Consider the following 25,892-nt stretch of genomic DNA (forward strand, 5'->3'; position numbering starts at 1 on the left):
TCAAGGCCCACTTTATGCAGACACCATTGTTACTTTACCACAGAACACAAGAGGAGAGAGGATGAGGAGGAGGAGGAGGAGGAGGAGGATTCTAGCAGTTTCGGAGGCATTGAAGCAGAGGAAGACATACGTCAAACAGTAGGAGATGGTTCTCCATCCGTAGGACCCTTGGGAGAAGTACTTGGCTGGGAGGAGGCAGTTCCAGATACTATAATCCTCAGTGTGATATATAAATAGGTACCCAGAGTTGGAAGATCTACTAAAGCAGGCCAGAAGAGTCCGTAGCCATTTTAGGTGATCATACACAGCCAGTACTCGGTTGGCTGAAATTCAGTGGGAATTTCACCTGTGACATGCCCACCAGGTGGAACTCGACTTTGGCAATGCTGCAGCAGCTGCACATGCAGCAGAGGGCCGTCAACTAGTACCTGAGAGTATGGCACAATGGGCTCAGGCCGGATTTTTTTCCCCACACCAATGGCTGCTCATATAGGATGCATGCACTGTACTGTCACCATTTGAGGAGGCCACAAGGATGGTGAGCCATGACAATGCATGCATCAGTGACACAATCCCTGTTGTGTTCCTGCTGGAGCAGACTCTGCATGGAATTATGGACAGGGCACTCGAGGCAGAGCAGCGGGGAGAAGAGGAGGACTTACTTTGCCCTCAAGGCCCACTTTATGCAGACACCATTGTTCCTATGCCACAGAGGCAGATTCTGGCAGTTCCAGAGGCATTGAAGCAGAGGAAGACATACGTCAAACAGTAAAAAATGGTTTTCTATCCCCAGAACCCTTTGGAGTAGTACATGGCTGGGAGGAGGCAGTTCAAGATATTGTAATCCTTAGTGATCCCAAAGGAGCCTGCTTCTAATGCCTCTGCAAATTTGCTGTGCATGGGCTCCCTCATGTTTCAAAGCCTGCAAAAGGACCCAAGAAAACATGGTGTAAAGGTAAAGGATCACTATTGGTTGGCAACCCTCCTTGACCACCGTTATTAGGGGGCAGAAGATGAAATCTCTTAAGGACACCTTATAGAGGAGTTTATCAAATGCTTTCCCAACTCTGATAGGTTACAGTGTTCTGGAAAACTTAGTTTTGAGGCTTCTGTTGGTAAAGAGTGGGGAAGGCGGCCTCCTAAGTGATGCATTTCTGAATTTATTTAGTCCTCGCCGCCCAGGGGTGTCAGCTTCCACATCCCATTGGCAGCGTCTGCATCACAAGGTGAACGATTATCTAGGGGCAAAAACAGAGATGGAGAGCTTTCCAGTCAACGATCCACTGGCTTACTGGGTTATAGACATATGCACACTGAAATATTTCGTTTCGGAATTTCGTTTTGCTTACTCCATTTCGAACGGTAGTTTTACCAGAACGAGCGCTCCCATCTCATAACTTGCTTCTGAGAATGAGCGGATTTTTCACGTCGTTGAAGCCCACACACGACCATTTTTTACAACCCGAAAAAAACATAGTGAAAAAATAGAGCATATTCAAATTTTTTTGGGCTGTTTTTCAGAACCCGAAAAATGCTCTGAAGCCCACACATGATCATTTTTAATGACATAAAAAAAAAACCTAATTTTTTACAACCCGAAAAATGATACGCGGCATTATGGTGTCTGTCGAATGTTCTAAGAAGATTTGACAAGGCAGCTAAACTGTACGATGCCACAATCGTATATTTCCGGTCGAATGTTCCGCCTACAAGCTATAGAAGAATTTGAATGTTGTATGACACTAGTAATAATTATATTCATAAATTATTATTATTAGTCAACCAACATTCAAATTCTTCTATAGCCTATGGGCCGAGCATTTGAACGGAATTGTACGATTGCAGCGTCGTACTGTTTAGCTGCTTGTCGAATCTTCTTACAACTTTCGACAGACACCATAAGCCTTCAATGACAGATTCAACGTTTGTATGTTTTAAGTTTCTTCAACGAATCTCCGTCGTTTATGTTGAATGGTCAAACCCAACACTGTCTCTATAATGTTGAATCTTTTCTCTCTATATCAAATCTTTCCTCTCTATGTAGCATTTTTTTATTTCGGATCTTTCGAATTTCGGATTCTGCACGTTTGTTAAAATGATAACGAAAATACCCTAAATTTGGACGAAAATGCATTCGGACTAAAACAAATGCACATGTCTACTGGGTCATGACCAGTGCCCAGAAATTGCCCAGTAAGCTGCTGGGCTGCTCTGCATCCAGTGTGCTTTCCGAACGGGCATTCAGTGCTGCTGGAGGTTTTGTTACTGATCAAGGAACACAAGTTTAACTGCCCACAGACTTCCTAGACCGTCTGACTTTTATCTTAATGAATCAGTCCTGGATTACCAGCAGCTATGAAGCCCCTGATGCCGATGACGCTGATTAAGTGTTTTTGGGATGTGGAATCTCTGCAGGACTTCTAGGCTGCCTAGTTTTGTGGGTGTTGAATTTATCTGGAAGAATGTTTTTGGTGTAGGTTTCATAGGCACAATTAACCTCCAAAGACCAATTTTTACGTGCCCATTTGACAGGTGCATATCATTGCAAATTTTGACAGCAAGGCCAATTTTTGCTTTCATCAAGAGTACCTCATAGGGTTATGGTGTAAAGGCGGCACCAACACCCAAAGACCAATTTTTCCACACCCATTACAGAAGTAGAAATTCAAAGTCTGGGGCAGAGACATCAGAATTTATCCAAAAAATCTCTAATCTTCCCATTGCACTACATTTTGGCTTCATCATACAGACTGGCTCAGCAAGCCGTTGCTTGCAAAATAAAGAAAGATTGCAGGGAAAATGTCATTTTTTGGGCTTTATAAATGCAGTTTTTGCTGCAGCAGCTTCTATATAGTGTTCTATATATGCCGCTTTACAGGTGGACTAAAGGGACCCCCCAGACACTTTATTGAAAGTATTTTTTTTTTTTTATGCTTTCACGTTAAGCATCAATAAATCACTGCTCCATTTAACCACCGGACCATATTGCTGTCCAATGACCGGACCACTTTTTGTGATTTGGCACTACGTGCGAAGTGGCTCCCAAACAAAATTTGTGTCCTTTTTTTCCCACAAATAGAGATTTCTTTTGGTGGTATTTGATCACCTCTGCGGTTTTTATTTTTTGCGCTATAAACAAAAATAGAGTGACAATTTTGAAAAAAAAATGAATATTTTTAACTTTTTGCTGTAATAAATATCCCCAAAAATATATATAAAAAAAAAATGTTTCCTTAATTTAGGCCGATATGTATTCTTCTACATATTTTTCGTTAAAAAAATCGCAATGAGCGTTTATTGTTTGGTTTGCGCAAAAGTTATAGTGTTTACAAAATAGGGGAGAGTTTTATGGCATTTTTATTAATATTTTTTTTTAACTAGTAATGCCGGCGATCAGCGATTTTTTTTTTTCGGTACTGCGACATTATGGCGGACACTTCGGACACTTTTGACACAATTTTGGGACCATTGGCATTTTTATAGAGATCAGTGCTATAAAAATGCATTGATTACTAAAAAATGCCACTGGCAGGGAAGGGGTTAACACTAGGGAGGGGTTAAGTATGTTCCCAAGGTCTGTTCTAACTGAAGAGGGGGTGGACTGACTGGGGGAAATTACTGATCGCTGTTCATACATTGTATGAACAGAAGATCAGGCATTTCTCCCCTGACAGGCCTAAAGCTGTGTAAGGGCCTCAAAAATTTCTGATGGCTGTCCTGCATGCAATATCTACCTAGGGGTAGCTATGGTATCCTTAAGATTGGAAGAAATCTTTGCTACATACATGTCATCCTGATCTTATTCCTCACCTTCAACTGTCACCTCCTTCAAAGGTAACAGAGGAAGTTGGCATGGCAGATCGTCCAGCAGAATAGCCAGGGCAAAGCAAGGCGACTGGGGGCAGGGACAACTGTCAGAGTAATAAGTAGAGCTGAGCCTAAAATAGCAACTCCATCAGACACCTTTCCCTTGTGGTTCAGATCTGCCAGGCTAAGAAATATCATCCCCAGGGGGTACTGACAACCTCCATGGTTGTGGAGCAGAATGAGAATGATCCAGTGCCGATCACTCTTAGGCTACAGAAAAACCTAGGCAATAACTATACAGTGCCACCAGGAGAGAATCCAGAGGAGTGACACAATCAGAGCCCAGGTTGTGCAGGCTTAATAGGAACAAAAAGGGCAAAGTGTACATGAACTGTACTGCATTTCAGGCATGTGGTAACAGTCTAAACTGGCACCAGTATTAAAGGTTTTTCCCCCTCTGACCCCTTGGCCCACCCAGTAGTGATTCATTTGTCATTGATTATAAATCTAGAATTGACAGTTTTGAAATTTAGTGTAAACCTTTCAAGAAGAAAAAATACTTAAGCTGCTACCACTGACTACTCCTTTTGAAACATCCAAATAATCTGTATTTCCTAGGAATTCAGGAATACTTTTCCCAAGTTATGGTGAGTGTTGTTTGCCACCATACAGTGTTTTGGAGTATGAATGAGTATGAATCACATTGGAAAGAGCACTTTTAAAGATGGGAGGAAGATCCTTAGTAAATACACATTATTTGGATGTCTTATGTTAGACGTTATATTATTTGGGTTTCACATATGTTTACATTGAAGCACATATATTTGGACTATTTTTATGAACAATATTGTTTACTATTGCACAGCTAGCTGCACATATTTTAATAGTAGGTGGACAGCACAGTGTTTTCATAATATTAATTTAAAGTACACTGTTTATTTAAAATGGCAGTTTTTCTCAAGTGATATAGGTTAATTCATACACAATGATTTACATAAAGTATTGGCCTGGCCATATTAGTGTCTTTTTTACCTATATACCTAGTCCTAGTATGTATTTACACCAATGCTTTAAAGGGACATTAGACACTAGTAAAAATTGCATGAAAGAGTGCATTACTCTAGTTAATTTTCCGTCATTGTAATTAAACACTAACTACTGGTATCTTATTTCTTCTTATTTATTTATTCAAATTACTATGTCTTTAGAAAGATTAAAAAATACACTCAATAAATTAAAGGCTAAGTTCACCTTTTAAAAAGAATAATAAATGCACATGATTTTGTAGGTAAAAAGAAAAGTGTATTTATTATTTTTTTACACTGCAGCTTGCAAAGCATTGCACCTGCGATTAGTGATTTGCAGGTGCAATGTCAGGCTCCTGCAGACAGTCAATACAGCTATCCGCCCATACCTCTGTACTGGCAGATTTTTACTGAGGTGTAGGAAGAGTCAATAAACTATGAGGGAACTGATTACCGCGCTTGTAGTTCATTCAGAACTACAAGTTGTCAGCCATGGTGGAAGATGGGACTTGAAGTTTATTCACAGATCTTGTGAATGAATGACACTGCTGTGTGGGTGGAGCACATCACAGCTGTGCTGTTTTTAAAATGTGGCAGCGGGTGCAGGGAGAAGATCCCCTGCTCACTGGGTGCAGAGGGGCTCAAGTGGAGAGGTTTTCTGCGGCATAGTTACATGTTACACCCTAAATATGGGTGTATCATATTGCAAAAGCTGAACTTATCCTTTAAAAATTATCATGTGAAAGCTGTTTTAATAATAATATACTTGTCTAACTTGCAGATTTCCTTCTCCTACCTTACCGCAAGTCAGTCAGTGGGGAGAAATGGTTGGCACAGCATTCTCCCTAGCTATTGTTGGCTACGTGATTAACCTTGCCATGGGCAGGACCTTAGGAGCAAAACATGGTTATGATGTTGACCCAAACCAGGTTAGATTTTTGCAGTACCAATCTTTATTATCAGTCTGTTCAATATTCTTTGACACAGAGTAGTTGATTTACTAAAACTGGAGCGTGCAAAATCTGGTGCAACTTTGCACAGGAACCTATCAGCTTCCAGGATTTTGTCCAGTATGTAATACAAAAATAAATAAAAAATAAATAAAAAAAACAGTATCTTAAGTGTGGGCAACTTGCGGCTCTAGAGCCGGCTGCCAACTTTGCATGCGCTAGCCACGCTGCGGTTTGTGAATGGTTCTGTCATTTTCTGGGACCTGTGGCATGGCCCAGATGTCTGCACGCAAGGAGAGAGAGGTGAACCGCCAAATTAGGTAGAGGAGGGGGGAAGAGGACTTAAAGCAGAACCCCTTTTGGGTGAAGCTCCACTTTAATTGAACAAACTGAAGTTGGAAGCTGATTGGCTACTATGCCCAGCTGCACCAGATTTTGCACTTTCCAAATTTTAGTAAATCAACCCTATAATGTATTATTGTGGCCCTACAGATTGACAAGTTCCAAAGACTGGCCATATAATACACTATCCCTCCAGTTTCATAGGCCAACTCGTCCCATTGGTACTGTGGCATCTTTTTAAGCAAATCAAATTTGTCAATCCACTGCAATGCAAATTATTGTTTTTTACTCTGTTGTGGTTTCTGTAAAGGTTTATATTTCATTTGGAAAGTGGAGCTCGTAATAAACTTCCCCTACTGACCTAAACACTGGTGCCACATTTTACCTGCCACATCCTGATTTCACATAAAATAGCAAAAATCTTTACTCTTGTAATAAATATAATATAAAGCAATATAGCACATTGTGAGATAAGGAGATAGCTTTTGTTGAAAGGGTCTTGCAAGGCAAGGGAAATGGGTCGCTTAAACCCCCCAAGGCACCCCAACCACAACAGCAAATGCTCACCTTTTTTTTTACTGCTGCCTTGCCTTTTGGTTTGCCCAACTTCTGCCCCTGGGAGTGAAGCAAACTAACCAACACTTCTGTAGCATTTGACTCCCGTCTCCCATGTGGCAGCTCTAGGTACCTTAGGATTGGCATCATACTGTCACATGGGGCCTGGGAGGGAATCCATAGCCATGTCTGAACAGAACAGTGCTAGAATGATAAAAGTAAACATATGTTGCTTGGTATGGAGGGGAATTAAGAGATCTTTTCACTTTGCGCTCCATAGGCAAATAAATTATTTAAAGGTTTAAATGTCTCTATTATGAATGAGAGTTGTCAATCCAACTATAATATTTGGGTAACCATCCAACCCTTAAAAACCACTTGCCCACCGCAGTACAAGAATATACGTCCTCGACTTTGTGCGGTGATATCTGAATGATGCCTGCAGCTACAGGCATCATTCAGATATCACCGTCTTCAGCCGGCGATTCTGTGCACAATAAGAATGATCAAAGCGGCAGTTCCGCCACTTGATCGTTCTTATAGGCAGCGGGAGGGGACATCCCCCCCTCCCGCCGCCATCCGGTGCTTCTCCGGGCTCTCCTGTGCCATCGGGGCCCGGAGAGCGAACCGGCCGGCGCTCGCTGAAGAACCATAGAGATGACTGGTGACCAGACGGTCACAGTCATCTCTATGACCGTCGGAGGCCCGGGCGCGACGTTATGACGTCACGCCCAGTACCCGGAAGTAAACAAAGCCGCAATCGCGGCTGTCTATGTGAGATCGGTGAATGTTTTTTCACCGATTTCATGCTTGTAAGCCTGGAGGAGAGATGTGGGGTCTTATTGACCCCACATCTCTCCATAAAGAGGACCTGTCACTGTGATTCCTATTACAAGGGATGTTTACATTCCTTGTAATAGGAATAAAAGTGATAAAAAAAATAAAAATAAAATAAAAGTGTAAAAATAAAGAAATGAAGTAAAATAAAAATAAAATGTTTTTTTTTTTTTTTAAACGCCCCTATCCCTGGTAGCTCGCGCGCAGAATGAACACGCATGCAAGTCCCGCCAAAAAAATTTAAAGCGTCGCCTATGGAGATTTTGAAGTACCGAAGTTTGGCGCCATTCCATGAGTGTGCGCAATTTTAAAGCGTGACATGTTAGGTATCAATTTACTCGGCGTAACATCATCTTTCACATTATACAAAAAAATTGGGCTAACTTTACTGTTTTGTTATTTTTTAATTCATGAACCCGTTTTTTATCCCCAAAAAAAGGTGTTTGAAAAATTATTGCGCAAATACCGTGCAATAAAAAAAGTTGCAATGGCTGCCATTTTATTCCCTAGGATGTCTGCTAAAAAAAATTATATATAATGTTTGGGGGTTCTGATTAATTTTCTAGCAAAAAAATAGTGATTTTTACATAAAGGAGAGAAGTGCCAAAATAGGCCTGGTGGTCAAGTGGTTAAAGGATCACTAAAGGAATTTTTTTTTTTTTTTAGCTAAATAGCTTCCTTTACCTTACTGCAGTACTGGTTTCATGTCCTCATTGTTCGTTTTTGCTTTGAAGTTGCTGTAAAACTGCTCTGATCTCCACACTTCCTGGTTGTCTGGCTCCTTATAACCATCGTACTGGGAGCTTTTCACGGTGGTCTAAGCTGTCATTACTGTGTGTCTAAAACTCCTCAAAACCAATCAGATTCATTTTAAAAACAAAACACTGCCCTGGATTTGTTTGTTTTTGTTCTGTGGGTCTCTTTACTTCACATAAACATGAAACCAGTTTAAAACCGAAAGTGAAACTAGAGGCACATTATTTGATTGAATTTAATCAATTTTTAAAAGGAATCAGTTAACTTTTATGTCTCTATACCCTGTAAACAGTCATTTCAGCAAAAAAAATATTTTCCTTTAGTGACCCTTTAAGGTTAGTAGGCAAAGCACATAGTTGTGTAATATGGTGCCAGAAGTGCCTCTTTGAAGCCCTGTTTGAGCTTTACAAAAAAATCTGTGCTTCTGAGATATGGGTCTTATGCTACGTACACACGGTCGTTTTTCGGCATGAAAAAAAACTACGTTTTTAAAAACGTCATTTAAAATGATCGCTTCACATCGTTTTTTGGCTTCTGAAAAACTAAAAAAAAAAAAAAATTCGAACATGCTGCATTTTTTAACGTCGTTTTTTAAATTGTAGTTTTTCGGGTTGTAAAAAATAATCTATGTGGGCTAAAACGACGTTTTAAATCCGCGCATGCCCAGAAGCGAGTTATGAGACGGGAGCGCTCGATCTGGTAAAACTACCATTCATAATGGAGTAAGCACATTCATCACGCTGTAACAGACAAAAAAGCGCAAATCGTCTTTTACTAACAAGGAATCAGCTAAAAGCAGCCCAAAGGCGAATAGAACTTCCCCTTCAGAGTGCCGTCGTACGTGTTGTACGTCACAGCACTTTGTTCATAATTTTTCAAAAACGATGTTTTTAATGATGACGTTGGAAAAATTTTGTTTTTTGGACATGCTGAAAAAACTTTTTTTTTCATGCCGATAAACGACCGTGTGTACGCGGCATCATGGTATCTATCATACAGCTCTGAGTTGCATTTACACATTTCTAAAAGAAAAAATTGCTTTGGATTCATATATACAACTTTGTAATTGGTAAATTGATGAGAACATATTTTGAATGCAGACATGTATGGCGTGTCTTTCAAAACTTCATATACTGTATGTATTCTCCCTATACACCACCACTAAGCCAGTGTTTGATTTTTAAAGAGGAGCAACTATCCTCAGCACAGTTGACATGTCATAAGATATTTCACACACACACACTGGGCTAGATTCAGATAGGTGAGCGGATCTTTAGATCTGATTCTGATTTACGTTACACCGCCGCAAGTTTTTGAGGAAAGTGCTTTATTCAGAAAGCACTTGCCTGTAAACTTGCGGCGGCGTATCGTAAATCCCCTGGCGGAATTCAAATTATGCGGGTAGGGGGCGTGTAAAATGTTAATCAGGCGCGTCCCCGCGCCGAACGAACTGCGCATGCGCCGTCCATAAAAAATTCCCAGCGTGCATTGCTCTAAATGACGTCGCTAGGACATCATTGGTTTCGACGTGAACGTAAATTACGTCCATCCGTATTCGAGAACGACTTACGCAAACGACGTAAAAAATTTAAAACTCGGCGCGGGAACGACGGCCGTACTTAACAAAGGATACGCCGCAAATAGCAGGGGTAACTATACGCCGGAAAAAGCTGAACGCAAACGACGTAAAAAAAAAGCGCCGGGCGGTCGTTCGTTTCTGAATCGGCGTAACTCCTCATTTGCATATTCCTTGCGTATACAAACGGAAGTGCCACCTAGCGGCCAGCGTGAGATTGCAGCCTAAGATCCGACGGTGTAAGTCACTTAGGCGCATAGATACGACCGGCAGAACTCAGAGATACGACGGTGTATCAGGAGATACACCATCGTATCTCTTTCTGAATCTTCCCCAGTATGCTCAACATAGTGATATAAAGCCTTGTCGTTGTTGACTCCAGAACTACATACATAGGAGGGTAAATGCAAGAATGGTCTTTCCTACCCTCTTTCTTTTAATACCATAGCTAATTGCTACCAAAGTTTTGTACCACATACTACCAAGATACTGCAAAAACTAAAAAAAGAAAAAATAATGTATTAGTACAGAGGATGACACAATGATATTTAAAACATAATACAAATTTGTATTCAATAAAAACTATATTTATAAAAGAAAGAGGAAATGTATACAAAACTCCACCATAAATGTGCATCTCTCGAAGTGTGCTAGTACCATATTACATAGTATACAGGATTGCACTGATCACATATCATACGTTCCACAAGGTCAACGCATTTCACATAAAGATCCAGTGAGAGAGCAAACCTGTTTAGATAGAAAATGAATTTAGGTACATAAAGTAATTCTATATATTAGTACATAGAAAGTTTCCGCAGATTTATATATATAACTTGGTTTAAAAAAGTGCAGAAACTTTTTAAAGAACCGTCATATATGCATGTGTACATACCACCTACGGCAGGTGCAAGAGAAAACAAACCCTGGTGATATAATGGCAAGGCTCCAGGCAGCTATGTAAGTAGGCAAGGTGTTTTTATTGTAATCAATACTGTTCATGGTCCTCAAACAACTACCCACAGCTAGGGGCGTATCGTGAAATCAGTGTGTCAGCCTGTGTGCAAGATCAAAATTTGGCCCTATTGTTGCTGCGGCAAAGAGTGGACGTGGTTTAAATTGCGTTTAAATCGTTGGCGCGGCTTCAAGAAGGTGTGGTTAGAGTCTGAGATTACTTACGTAGTGCAGATTGTGGTAATGTTAAATGGGGAATGTATAGTGCAGAGTATACGGTAGAGGGTAGTATTTGCAGGAGAGGCGTGTGGAGTGTATGGAGGTGGGTATTTTGTGCAGAAGAGGAGTATGGAGAATATGGAGAATATGGTGGTGGGTATTATGTGTAAAAGAGGAGTGGAGAGTACATATATTTCTGATATCTATACACTTTGGCCCCATACACACGGGAGGATTTATCCGCGGATACGGTCCAGCGGACCGTTTCCACGGATAAATCCTCTCGAGGATTTCCGCGGATTTCCATCCGATGGAGTGTACTCACCATCGAATCGAAATCCGCGCCGAAATCCTCTGGCGATGACGTGTCGCGATTATGACGCGGCGACGTGCGCAACGCTGTCATATAAGGAATTCCATGCATGCGTCGAATCATTACGACGCATGCGGGGGATCCCTTCGGACGGATGGATCCGGTGAGTCTGTACAGACCAGCGGATCCATCCGTTGGGATGGATTCCAGTGGATAGATTTGATAGCATGTCATCAAATATTTATCCGCTGGAAATCCATCCCAGGGGATAAATATCCGTGGAAACAGATCCGCTGGAGTGCACACACCATAGGATCTATCCGCTGAAACCCATTCGCTGGGATTTTTCAGCGGATGGATTCTATCGTGTGTATGGGGCCTAAGGCCCAAATTCACAAAGCACCATGTCTGCCATGTGCTGTGTCTGGCGGGGCTGTTCCCTCTCGAGCCCTTCCTGGACTAATCCGGTTCCGGCCCTGTTCTTGCTCAGGGCCTTCCTAGGAGTTGCAGTCGGTGGCATCCCTCTGGCCGGTGTGTCCCTTGAAGGTGTCTCTCTTGCCGGGGTGGCCCTCGGGGGGATTCCCCTGATGGGCGTCGATGGCGTTCCACCATCTCAGAGGGTCCGGCCCTGAGGATCTCCTCATCGAGGTACAGGAAGTACTCCTGTTGGAAGTCCACAGGCTCCTCCACGACCACCTCCAATCCACCATTGCTGCAGCCACGGCGTGGTGACGAGCTTAGTGGCTTCCCAGGGGGTCAGACCGACGGACATGTTGGTGCTTGCCTGGTGTGGGTCGTCCAGAGGAAGATGATGGCCCAGCTCCCTCCAGCATATCTGTGGATGACACACAGCATTCACATGTTGGTGGCCCCACACACTTGTCACATGTTCCCTTGCACTCCCTCACATGCTCCACACCGGATGGGGGATGAAACACACTTACCTCTCCTCAAGTCGTGTTCGCTGGAGTCAAATCCCTCCAGGCCCTCCACCTGCTCCTCCAGGCAGCTGGCTATGACCTCCTCTTCAGCAGACAGCTTCAACTTGCTAGCTGATCCGCCTCCCGTGGCCCTGAGGTGCCTCTTCACCTTTGCCAGCTTTTCCCTGACATGCCGACGCATGTCGTTAATTTTCTTCTGCACCTCCTTCTATGTTCGGGTTTCGTGCCCCAGGGTGTTCACCTCCAGGGTCACCTTCTGCAGGATTTCGAGTTTCCTGGCCTTGCTCGTCCTCCCGCTCTGTGCTCCGTGGAGGTGTGTATCGTACTTCCCAATGACCGTGGTCAGGATCACCCTCTCATCCACGGAGAAGTTCTTCTTGCGCTTCTCTGTCTCACTGTCACTGTCTGACATGTCGTCTGCACTAGGGAACACAAGCAGGTGTCAAGGGTCACGCTTGCCTTGACACAGCTCACTGCCACGGGTCACTCACAGGTGTGCAACTGCTGCAGTGGCGAGTGGCAGGGTTTTGCATTACGTGCGTCTAGCGTACTGTGCGTTGGACGTGCATCTCGCTGGGTGTACGTTATGTGCACCGTGTACGCGGTGATCCGGCGTAGCATACGCGGTTGTACAGGCGTGGTTGTGCACAGGGGGTGCTGTGCCGATGGTGTGCATGCGTCCACGCCACGGCACATGCGCAGTTCGTGGTGCGCCGGACTTACGCCACACCGGCATACCGGTCTGTCACTCGGGCCCTCATTTGCATGGAGTCACTCCCACTTCCACCTACGCCGGTGTGCGCCTTCGAACCCCATGCCACGCTGGCGTGGCGTGGGATGCACTGGCTTGCTGAGTGCCATGCTTGCCTCGCCACGCTACGTTGGCGTACCGTACGGTGTGTGCACTACGCCGGCGTAGTGTATGCCTTGCTCTCTGAGAATTTGGGTATATGTGCTTTTCCGTATAATTAACACTGGTATCTGTACACTGAGTGGAACTGATATCAGTGTTAAATATAGGTACTAGCACTTAGTTTATAGAGATCAGTGTTATGTATAAGTTATAACACATAGGGCTCTTTCACACGGAGCGGATCCGTATTGATCCGCCCCGTGTGTGTCCGTCTGCTCAGCTGGGATCATCCGTAAATCCCCGCTGAGCTGTCGGCGGACAGGGCGGTCCCCGTACACTGTGCAGAGACCGCCCTGTCTTTCCTCCGCTCTCCCCTATGGGGAATCGGATGAATACGGACCGTGTGTCCGTATTCATCCGATCCGTTCTGTAAACGGACTTGTAAAAAACGGACCGTTTGTCCGCCCGTGTAAAAGGGCCCTTAGTGCATGAGCAGTCACTGTCACACTGAGCCTGTTATAGAATAAAGCACACACTAAGCTGCTGGCAATATTTTTTAGGGTAGAGAGTTGGAGAGGGGTTTTTGTTTAGGGTGGAGAGGTGGGGAGAGAGTTATTGTTTAGGGTTTAGAGGTGGGGAGGGTTATTGTTTAGGGTGGAGAGGGGGTTATTGTTTAGGGTGGAGAGGTGGGGGGGGTTATTGCAAAAGAAGGTAGTGCTGCGCTATGAGTGGGGGATGGGAAAACCGTGTGAGGAAGTGTATATGTAAAGATGGTGGGCCAAATCCTCAAAAGAGATACGACGGAGTAACTGCTGTTACTCCGTCGTATCCCTGGTCCTAACTATGGAACTGATCCACAGAATCAGTTTCCCATAGTTAGGACGAAGATCCGACATGTGTAATTGAATTACACTGTCGGATCTTAGGATGCAGTACCACATCCACCGCTGGGGGCATTTACGGAGATCCACGAAGCTTTTCAGCTTCGTTTTTTCTCCGTAAGTTTTATTTTGCAAACGCAAAATTAGGGCTGCTTTTACAAGGTGTAAACTGTTTACACCTTGTAAAAACAGACCTTTCTTGCTAGCGACGCGATTTTTTTTTAATTTAAAAAAAAATTTTGGGCGCCGTATCTTTTTTTTTACACGACACAACTTTATTGTCCCGTCGCAATCCACAAAGCCCGACGTAACGTAATTTCGCGCTATGCACGTCGGGAAAATGACGTCACGAGCATGCGCAGTACGGCCGGCGCGGGAGCGCGCCTAATTTAAATGGGAATCGCCCCCTGGAGAAGAGGAACGCCTTGCGCCGGCCGGATTTAAGTTACACCGCTCAAAATTTCTAGGTAAGTGCTTTGTGGATCGGGCACTTAGTTAGAGATTTTGCGGCGGTGTAACTTAAATGGAAAAAGTTACGTTGCACCAGGTTTTTGAGGATTAGGCCCGGTATGTCTGTAATTAAAACAGTCCAGACAAAGGTGACATCAAAAAATGATCAGTGAACTGACTGACAAAGGTGTATCAATTCTGAACAACGGTGCAAATTAAAAATAACTTCATGGTCTCTTCATGGTACAGTGAAATACAGTAAAATAATACTGCAAATAAAAATATCCAATGTGCATAACACAACACCCAAGTGGCTGGGATAAGCTAAGCTAAACAGTCCATGCAGCAGAGCTTAAAGGTATGACAAGAAAGGGAAATTGAATGAATAATCAAAAGTCCAAAATTAAATAAAGGTGCTGGTGTGGATCCCAACATATAACGTGAGGAAAGGATGGATATCCAGTGATCCCTTCAAGGTGAGTGAGGATGTCCCCTTACCTTACTGCTGTAAGGTAACAGCATAAAGATCCAAACGCACTTTCTGGTCGTATCTGTATGAGTTGTTATCCGAATGGACTGTAATTCAAAGAAACACAGGTCCCTCTTGATAGTCACGTCTCAGGATTGACAATGACTCGCACCCGGAGGGATAAAGTACCAATAGTGTAATACCGTTTAAAAAGGTTTATTCAACAGAAAGATTACATAAGGGTACTCACATATCTTAAGATAAAATCAGGCATATAAAAAAAGGGGGGAGTGGTTCGCCAACGTCACCTCCGGTACCTCTCGGTGGGCTCTTTAAGACACTCTTACGCATATTCGTCACTACACGTGACTTCCTCAGGAGTGGGGTTATTGTTAAGGGTTGAGAGGTGGGGGGTTTATTGTTAGGGTTTGGGAGGTGCGGAGGGTGTTATTGTTTAGGGTAGAGAGGTGGGGAGGTGGTTATTGTTTAGGGTAGTGAGGCGAGGAGGGGGTTATTTTTTAAGGTGAAGAGTTGGGGAGGGGGTTATTGTTTAGGATGGAGAGGTGGGGAGGGGGGTTATTGTTTAGGTTGGAGAAGCGGGGAGGGGGTTAAAGTTTAGGGTGGAGAGGCAGGAAGGAGGGTTATTGTTTAGGGTGAAGAGGTGGGGAGGGGGTTATTGTTTAGGGTAGAGAGGTGGGAGGGGGTTATTGTTTAGGGTGAAGAGGTGGGGAGGGGGTTATTGCTTAGACTAGAGAGGTGGGGAGGGGGGTAATTGTTTACAGTTGAAGTGTGGGGAGGGGGTTATTGTTTAGGGTGGAGAGGGGTGTTATTGTTTAGGATTGAGCGGTGGGGATGGGGGTTATTGTTTAGGTTGGAGAAGCGGGGAGGGGGTTATAGTTTAGGGTGGAGAGGCGGGAAGGAGGGTTATTATTTATCGTGGAGAGGCGGGGAGGAAGTTATTGTTTAGGGTGGAGAGGTGGGAAGGGAGTTGTTATTTAGGGTGGAGAGGCGAGGAGGTGAGTTATTGTTTAGGGTAGAGAGGCAGGGAGGGGGTTATTGTTTAGGGTAGAGATGCGGGAGAGGGTTATTGTTTAGGGTGGGGTGGGGGTTATTGTCTAGGGTGGAGAGGGAGTTATTGTTTAGGGTGGAGAGGTAGGGAGAGGGTTATTGTTTAGGGTGAAGAGGTGGGGAGGGGGTTATTGTTTAGGGTGGGGAGGCGGGGGGGGTTATTGTTTAGGGTGGAGAGGCGGGGTTGGGGATATTGTTTAGGATGGAGAAGCTGGGAGGGGCGTATTGCTTAGGATGGAGAGGTGTTAAGGGAGTTATTATTTAGGGTGGAGAGGCGGGGTTGGGGATATTGTTTAGGATGGAGAAGCTGGGAGGGGGTTATTTCTTAGGATGGAGAGGTGTGAAGGGAGTTATTGTTTAGGGTGGAGAGATGAGTAGGGGTGTTATTGTTAAGGGTAGAGGCAAAGAGGGGTAATGCAGGAAGGAGGGGGGAGGGGATAGAGATATTTGGGAATCCCACAGCTGCCAATCCCTGCTCTGCACTACAGCACCCAGCAGACCTGCCTTCCCCCTTCCAATGAAGTTCTGCAGCAGCATAGACATTTTGGGAAAGTTATCAGAGGTGGGGGGAAGGGAAGCCTGGTTCAGTAAATGACACACTACTCACCGGGCAGAGCAGTCAACCTGCTGCCGCCCACAGAGGAGCCTGAGGAGGGAAGGCACATCGCCGGGGGGGGGGGGCACAGGGGATGGGGGCATGGCTATCGCGGGAGGGGTCAGGTTAGGGGTACCACCTGTCCGGGATTCACCCGGCCAGTTCGGGTTTAGAATAATGCATCCAGGTTTAAGTTTCAGACTGCCTGAAACCCGGACACATTATTCAGACTGAACTATGGCTTCCCAGCAGGGTTGCTGGCTGCAGTTGTCTAATATGAGAGTGTATGTTACACTTTCTTTCATGCTGCCCAAAGCCAGCACTAACAATTCCCCCTCCACCCACACAGACGCACAGGATCGGAGAGGGATTGATATGCACCTCTTCCTCTCGGCCCTACCCCTCTGTGTCTGTACCCCTCTGTGTCTGCCCACACTCCTTAGAAAAGGAAAGTGTGGGCTGGAAATTTGAAGTCCAGCAGCCTCAGATACATCTGGGTGAGAGGTGCTGACTGCCAAGGGATGAGTGAGCTCACCATCCATCCCTGTCTGTGACTGAAGTCTCCCCTCTTCTCTCTTCTGCCTCTGAGTGAGTACACAAAGGTAAATCATGGTTCTCAGATCTCCCCTTACTTTAGAGTTCCTCTTTATACCCAAAGCCATAGTGTTCCCCCTTCAATCAGAGTCCTCTCCGTACATCAGAGTTCTCAATGTTCCCTCTTAAATCCAGGTTCCCAGAGCATCCCTTATGTTAGAGTCCCCAGTGTTCTCCCTTACATCAGAGTCTGCAGAGTCCCCCCTTACAGTGAAAGGGAACTCTGTGAGCTCAGATGTAAAAGGGGAACTCTGCACTCTGATGTAAAGAGGTACTCTTGTTATTAACTTTATATGATTAGAAATGTTATGTAATAGCAAAATATATGTATATAGTTTATACTACACATGTAGCGCTTACCTCCTGAGGAGCCGCTGGTTAGATTTGGGATCGGCGTATTTAAATTACCTCTATACTGTGTCTAGGGGTGATGGTAGTGCTGAGAGTAATAATAGAATGTCCAGAACCGTTGATTGACGTTTTCAATGCTTTTATTCTCCGGTCAAACACGACCAACATGTCAACTTGAGGTAGACAGGATAGGTTGGTGAAGGAAGAGCAACTTCACAGAATCAGGCTATGGATAGTAAAGGCAAGCCTGCCCTTTAGCAATTGTATTCGTATACGTCGCCACCCCATCAGGAGTGGGTAAAGTGCCCCTGGACAGACCTCAGACTGCCACAGACTTGGCTCTAATTTAAATTGGGATGTCCAGATGAGACCTCTGCCACAGGCCTAGTGCTTGGAAGTTAGGACGGTAGAGCAAATCCTCCCAGTATGTCTTTGGGGTCACCGACTGACAGTTTGAATGTGACCTGTTAGTGTCCGGTGCCCGGAGTCAGGAACTCCGCGTAGCATGCGACCCCGGCCTGGTAGGCCATAGTGGTGGGGCCCGTGATGTGCGCACACCCTAAAGGTGGGTGCCGCACCTGGAACCCGCGAAGAACCCCGAACAACGCCCTCCGCCACAGAAATACCCCCTCCCAGCATGCCCCGCGAGGGAAAACTCCTCCAATTGGCTGCTGGGAAGCATTGTATACTGTGTAATGTGGTACAAACACACTTTGAAAGATGCATATGTATGGGGAAGTAATTTTTATATATTCTCCCTTTCTTTTATAAATACGGTTTAACGTGATTGAAAAAAATTGTATTATGTTTTAAAGCGGGAGTTCACCCGAATTTTTTTTTTTAACATTAGATTGATGCTCATTTTGTCAAGGGGAATCGTGTCGTTTTTTAAAAAACAAAGCAGTACTTACCGTTTTAGAGAGCGATCTTCTCCGCCGCTTCCGGGTATGGTCTTCGGGACTGGTCGTTCCTATTTGATTGACAGTCTTCCGACAGGCTTCCGACGGTCGCATACATCGCGTCACAAGTAGCCGAAAGAAGCCGAACGTCGGTGCGGCTCTATACGGCGCCTGCGCACCGACGTTCGGCTACTTTCGGAAAATCGTGACGCGATAGATGTGACCGTCGGAAGCCTATCGGAAGACTGCCAATCAAATAGGAACGCCCAGTCCTGCAGCCCATACCCGGAAGCAGCGGAGAATATCGCTCTCTAAAACGGTAAGTACTGCTTCGTTTTTAAAAAAACTACCCGATTCCCCTAGACAAAATGAGCATGAATCTAATGTTAAAAATTAACATTTCCGGGTGAACCTCCACTTTAAATATCATTGTGTCATTCTCTGTAAAGTCTTTGCACTTTCTTTTCATACATTTGATTCAGCATTTCTCTGGAAAGGAAGGTAAAGTAGGAACTCTGTGGCATTTATGGTTATACTTGTATAATGTAGTATCCCTTACATATACTACATTAGTACACTTTTTACATCAGTTGACATAGTAAACATAATTCAGAACTTATTTAGAAATTGCAAAGCCAAAAAAAAATCAGATTTGTTAAATATAATTTCATTGCACTTTCTGTATATAGTATCTCTGACTTATCAATAACCTTAGACACTAATGTCTAGTGTCCCTATTGTAATTCATCTTGGAAAAATTGTATTGAACACAAGAAATGCTTTTCTTTTAGGAAATGTTGGCCCTCGGCTGTAGTAACTTCTTTGGTTCATTTTTCTTTATCCATGTGATTTGCTGTGCGCTTTCTGTTACTTTGGCAGTGGATGGTGCTGGAGGAAAGTCACAGGTAAGCATTCATGTTTTAGAGATGTATGTGAAATGTAAGATATTTTATTGGAGGAAATTATCTGATAAAAGGTAACCAGTATACACCCAAACAATCCAACGTATCCAAAGTGTGCAAATTATGTGTACAAATATAGTAATCCATTGAATCCAGTCAGTTTTTAGTCTACTTTAGTCTAATCTGGTAAGAAATTAAAGTAGTTAATTTTGACTGTGCATACAGGCACCATTGCGCTGTCTTCAAGAATAAGACTAAAGCCTTGTACACAGGATCGGGTTTCCATTGGACAAAGATGTGGAATTTTGGCCGAAGGGCGTTGACTATGAACTTGTTTTGCATACAAACGGAAAAACGTTGTCAGCTAACAAACAGAAACTACATGGTTCTTCTGCTCTTCAGCACCACCCTTTGGGCAACTTCTGCTAATATTGCCTTATGGTTACCATTGCTTCTGAGCATGCGTGTTTGTACTTTGGCTTTTTTTCCGATGGACTTCTGTACACATGATCGGATAATCCGACATCATACATTTGTTGTTGGAAAATTTTAAAGCATGCTATCCCACATTTGTTGTCGAAAATTCTGACAATAATTGTCTGATGGAGCACTCTTGAGAAGAGAAGAATAAGGGGGGATATGATCAACATGTACAAATATATAAGGGGTCCATACAGTGAAACTTGGTGTTTCTTCACAGTAAGAGCTGTGAAAATGTGGAACAGACTCCCTCCAGACGTGGTTCTGGCCAGCTCAGTAGATTGCTTTAAGAAAGGCCTGGATTCCTTCCTAAATGTACAGAATATAACCGAGTACTAAGATTTGTAAGTAAAGTTGATCCGGGGTAAATCCGACTGCCTCTTGGGGGATCAGGAAGGAATTTTTTTCCCCTGATGTAGCAAATTGGATCTCATGCTCTGCTGGGGTTTTTTTGCCTTCCTCTGTATCAACTGTGGGTATGGAGTTGGGTGTATGGGATTGTACTGTGTTTTTTATTTTGTTTGTTTATTTTTTTTGTGGTTGAACTGGATGGACTTGTGTCTTTTTTCAACCTGACTAACTATGTAACTATGTAACAACCGGTCGTATTTACCGACAAAACCCTGCCATCACACAATTCCCATCTGAAAACCTGAATGTGTTTACGAGGCTTAAGAGTACGATGCTTTCTCAAGGCCTGTGAACCCCAAAACAGAGGAATGTTACTTTACCTGTAAATTCCATATGTTAGAGTACAGTACAGAACACAAGCATGTTATTCATTCACCATGGGTTATAGGCTTGTACCTTCAGGTAATTGGACACTGGAAAGTGTTTGCGGACACGACCACCTGAGGGCCTTTCTTATAAACCTACCTCACACCATGAGTCATCGGTTTTGTAGCAAGATATGAAGAGTAACAAGGAGAGATCAGCCTGTGTCCTGTACTGTACATTCTGATATGGAATTTACAGGTAAAGTCAAAATTCCTCTGATCTTAATTGTACAGCACAGAACACAGGCAAATTATTCATACAACATGCAATACACCATGCAATCCCCAAGCAATTGCTATAAGCCGGACTAGCAACAAAAAGGCAAATTGAACTGTGCCAGACTGGACACCCACCTGGTAAGGCTTTGAAAAGGTATGAACAGAAGACCAAGATTGGGAGACAGAGGCTTGGGGCCAGATCCACAGCCAGCCGCCGTAACTTAAATATTCCCATTTAAGTTACACCGCCGCAAAATTTCTACCTAAGTGCCCGATCCACAAAACACTTACCTAGAAATTTTCGGCTGTGTAACTTAACCTCTTGCCGACCGCGCTATAGCAAAAATACTGCTACAGCGCGGTCGAGTTACTGTGACAGGACGTCCCTGGGACGTCCTCGTGCACTTCCGCGTTTGCGCGTCCCCTGGGGCGCGCTCGCGGAAGTGTCCGTGCTCGCCGGGTCTAGAAGACCCGGCGCATCACGGATCACGGTAAATTGCCGCTGATAGCGGCCGTTTACCACGTGATCGCTCCGTCAAATGACGGAGCGATCACTTGTCAACAAACCGGCGTCATTTGATGACGCCGGTTCCTCCCTCCCCTCTCTGTACCGTTCGGTACAGTGCGAGAGGAGAGGGGGGGGAGCGCGGGGTGTCAGCACTGCTGTGGCTGGACAACTGCAGTCACAGATCCATCCCAGCTCAGCTATCCCTGCGCAATACTCTGCAAATACCCCATGCTCTGGCAATACCCCCCATGCTCTGGCAATACCCCCCATGCTCTGGCAATACCCCCCATGCTCTGGCAATACCCCCCATACTCTGGCAATACCCACCATACTCTGGCAATACCCACCATACTCTGGCAATACCCCCCATACTCTGGCAATACCCCCCATACTCTGGCAATACCCCCCATACTCTGGCAATACCCCCCATACTCTGGCAATACCCCCCATACTCTGGAAATACCCCCCATACTCTGGCAATACCCCCCATACTCTGGCAATACCCCCCATACTCTGCAATACCCCAATACTCTGCAATACTCCAATACCCCGCAATACCCCAATACTCCCCAATACTCCGCAATACCCCAATACTCCGCAATACCCCAATACTCCGCAATACCCCAATACTCTGCATATATAATGTTTTGGGGTTCTATGTAATTGTAAGAATTGGTCTGGGTGTTCCAGAACGCCTGATGGCGCTCCCTGCATTATGGGCCTTTCTATGTGGTCACGCCGTGTAAAAGTCGCACACATGGGGTATCGCCATACTCGGGAGGAATAGCAGAATGTGTTTTGGGGTGTAATTCGTGGTAAGCATATGCTGTGTGTGAGAAATAACCTGCGAATATGACAGAAACAAGTTTTTTTGTTTTTTTTTTACAGAATTTTCTGTCGTTTTTCTTTTATAGCGCAAAAAATAAAAACCGCAGAGGTGATCAAATACCATCAAAAGAAAGCTCTATTTGTGTGAAAAAAAGGACAAAAATTTCAAATGGGTACAATATTGTATGACTGAGTTATTGTCATTCAAATTGTGAGAGCACCGAAAGCTGAAAATTGGTCTGGTTAGGAAGGGGGTTTAAGTGCCCAGTGGTCAAGAGGTTAAATTATTTAAATTAGGCGCGCTCCCGCGCCGGACGTACTGCGCATGCTCACGACGTCATTTTCCCCGACGTGCTTTGCGCGGTTTTACGTTGCGCCGGGTTTTTGAGAATCGCGACGGGCGCAAAAAAAAAATACGAGTTGCGGCGGGAAAAAAAAAATTTGAAAAAAAAAAGACGGCGACGCGGGATAGAAGGGTCTACTTTTACAAGGCCTAAACAGTTTAGGCCTTGTAAAAGCAGCCCTAATTTTGCGTTTGCAAACTAATACTTACGGAGAAAAAATGAAGCGTAAAAGCTTCGTGGATCTCCGTAAGTGCTAATTTGCATACCCGAAGCGGCATTTCGACGAGAAATGCCCCCAGCGGCGGCCGAGGTACTGCATCCTAAGATCCGACAGTGTAAGTCCCTTACACATGTCGGATCTTCTGCCTATCTATTGGAAACTGATTCTGTGGATCAGTTCCAAAGATAGAAACAGGGATACGACGGCGTATCAGTAGATACGCCGTCGTATCCCTTTTGTGGATCTGGCCCTTTGGTGCCTAAAGAGCTCGGCAAGTAAGAGCTCAGGACGAGGTTTTTGTTTTAGAGCATAGCCTCTTGCAATCAAATCTCTTATCCACCATGCAATGGTGGATTTTAAAGTGGAGTGCCCTTTGTGAGTACCCAAGGAAAACAGAACACTCTAATGGCTCTGGCTACATCCAGGTAATGTAGACACCTTTAGGTGTTTAGAAGCAGAGCACAAGAATGGTAGTGCAATGTCCTTGTTGAGACAGAATGTTAAAAGTATGGTCTAGGGTTGTCCTGACCCGGGGTGTATTCAAACTGGGATCTTCCTGGTCTCTTAAACCAAAGCCTTACCTGCTGTGCTACAGAGGAGATCTAGACCTTTGGGAATGTCCTTATAGTGTTCAACATTACCTTGGACTCACTAGCTCCACCTGCTGCCAGCTGTGGACAATTGTCAATCTAGGCAGCCTTTAAAATAGGAAGTGATGCCATCACTCAGCGCCCATTTATGTGGATTACGTCCCTGGGTGTTTTGACTGCTCTGTGATTTTGCCTTTTGTATTGAACTTCTGCCTGAATTCCTGACTATTCTACAGCCTGCTGATTTTGTACTTTACTGCCAGTTCGTGTATGACCTTTGCCTGCCTGACCATTCTCCGGATTTCGATTATGTACTGCTTTGCCTGATCCGTTGCCAACCGAATCTGCCTGACAATGCTTTGCCTGAATCTTCAGCATACAAGTTCCACTTCGGACACTACCTTTCACAGGTATCTTACAAGGGTAGAGATATGCAATTAGTGGACCTCCAGCTGTTGCAGAACTACAAGTCCCATGAGGCATAGCAAGACTCTGAAAGCCACAGGCATGACATCCAGAGGCAGAGGCCTGATGGGACTTGTAGTTTTGCAACAGCTGGAGGTCTGCTAATTGCATATCCCAGCCTTGTCAATGTGAAGTATGAGGAAAGGCTCTTTACAGATAGTTTAGAGACACGTCTAACAGAGGTCATAACCACCAGAAAGCTAACTTTGCTGGCAAGAATTTCTTAGGGAATATCCCTGATGAGTTTAAGGGGTGGGTTCTGCAAGCCAGAGAAAACCCCAGAGAAGCAAGAAACTCCACCCTTTTTTTTTTTTTTTTTTTTTTTAAGGCTTTTATAAGGGAATGAGAAGCAAAATTCATTTGAAAAAAATAACAAAACTTGCCCCTTCAGAGCTACATTCTGGTCAAAACATATTTGTAGGAAGGCCAGAATGCAAGACAGAGTAATCTCTGGGATTAAATTGACTGTGCTCTTAACAGGCAAAGAAAGATTTCCAGGTACAATAATAACTTCTTTGTTGAAGTAGCTTTTCTTGCTTTTAGCGAGGTACAGTATGAATCAGACTCAGAATCCCCTCTATCCGTTGGAACCTGAGTTTTGACAGCCATTGCATCAAAGCCAGAGACTGTGAAATTAGATGGCCCTTAGGTGGATTAGAGGGCCTTGAGAAAGTAGAAAGTATATCTGGCATGTTGGAAAGAGGACATGGGTCTTCTGTAAAAAGTCTAAGTATGTCTGTGTATCAGGTTCTCCTTGGTCGGTTTGTTGCCAGAAGAATCACCATCTTCCTCTTACGCTCTGTTTTGTGGAGCAGACAATGAATGTTCAGACCTGGTAATGCATATGTAGCGCTACCCCCGGAGGAGCCGCTGATTAGATTTGAGATCCGCGTTACCTCCATACTGTGTCTATGGGTGATGATGGTGCTGAGAGCAGTAACAGAATGTCCATACCATTGGCTGCGGTTTTCAATGCTTTATTTTCTGGTCAAACACGACCAACATGTCAACTTGAGGTAGACAGGACAGGTTGGTGAAGGAAGAGCAACTTTACAGAATCAGGCTATGGATAGCAAAGGCAGTCCTGCCTTCTGTAATTGTATTCGTCTACGTCGCCACTTCAGCCGGAGTGGGTGAAGTGCCCCTGGACAGACCTCTCACAGGCCTGGCAGCCAGAGCGCCACTTAAAGCTTCTGGGAGGAACAAGTCTCTGCCACCGACTTGGCTCTAAATAATTTAAGATGTTAGATGAGGCCTCTGCCACAGGCCTAGTGCTAAAAGTTGTGAACGATAGAGCAAATCCTCCCAGTATGTCTTTTTTGGGGTTACTGACTGACAGTCTAAATGTACCCTGTCAGTGTCCGGTCACCCAGATCCCCGATGGTTCGTTCAAGCCCTGTTGGATCACCTGCCTCCGGGTTCTCCTCAGACCGATCCCCCACCGAACAGCACCCAGCTTGGGAACTCCTCAATAGAAGTGGGGACCCAGTAGGTCACTGGGGCCCCTTTGTAGCATCAGTTGCTCCGAGCTATGAGAGCCCAGAGTCAGGAACTCCGCCATAGTGGTGGGGTCCGTGATGTGCGCACACCCTAAAGGTGGGTGCCGCACCTGGATCCAGGAACCCGCGAAGAACCCCGAAAAACGGCCTCCGAAATACCCCCTCCCAGCATGCCCCACGAGGGAAACGCCTCCAATTGGCCGCCGGGAAGAAGCGGCTCCGCCTGGGACCCCTCTGGTGCCACCCGCCGCCCAGAGATGAGACTGCATCCCTGGGGCACAGACTGAACAACAGGACAACTTCGATTTGGCGACAGCCAAATTTAACAAATTGAAGAATGAGAGCAACATAACTCTCTCATTCTCCCACCAAATCTAAACATAGCACCTGTACGAAAGTACACAGGCGCTACACATAGATTAACCTGAACTGAGACCAGGGCATCTGAGGCAAGAGATAGATTATACCCTGTTCTGGAGCCAGAGATAGCTTGTTGTTCAGCCTAGGATGTCCACCAGCAGAGTCTGGTTTTGTTATATTCGATCACATTATACATGTTGCAGTACCCCCCGTGGGGGCTGCTGATAGACTCTATACCCCACTGGCCACCCCAACTCTGCAAATCC

The 25,892-nt window shown here is 44.7% G+C and overlaps 1 protein-coding gene across 3 annotated transcripts in view; it reads left to right on the forward strand.

The window, feature by feature from the left end:
- The window catches only part of SLC26A9 (solute carrier family 26 member 9), a 736,991-nt gene that overhangs the window by 400,499 nt on the left and 310,600 nt on the right, over positions 1-25,892 (forward strand). For all 3 annotated transcript variants that reach the window (XM_040337624.1, XM_040337625.1, XM_040337626.1), the window contains 2 exons: positions 5,614-5,761; positions 19,227-19,340. In XM_040337624.1, the coding sequence (XP_040193558.1) occupies positions 5,614-5,761; positions 19,227-19,340 (262 nt within the window). The remainder of the gene's footprint in view (positions 1-5,613; positions 5,762-19,226; positions 19,341-25,892) is intronic.

This window comes from Rana temporaria, chromosome 2 (genome assembly GCF_905171775.1).
Source record: "Rana temporaria chromosome 2, aRanTem1.1, whole genome shotgun sequence".
NCBI lineage: Eukaryota > Metazoa > Chordata > Amphibia > Anura > Ranidae > Rana > Rana temporaria.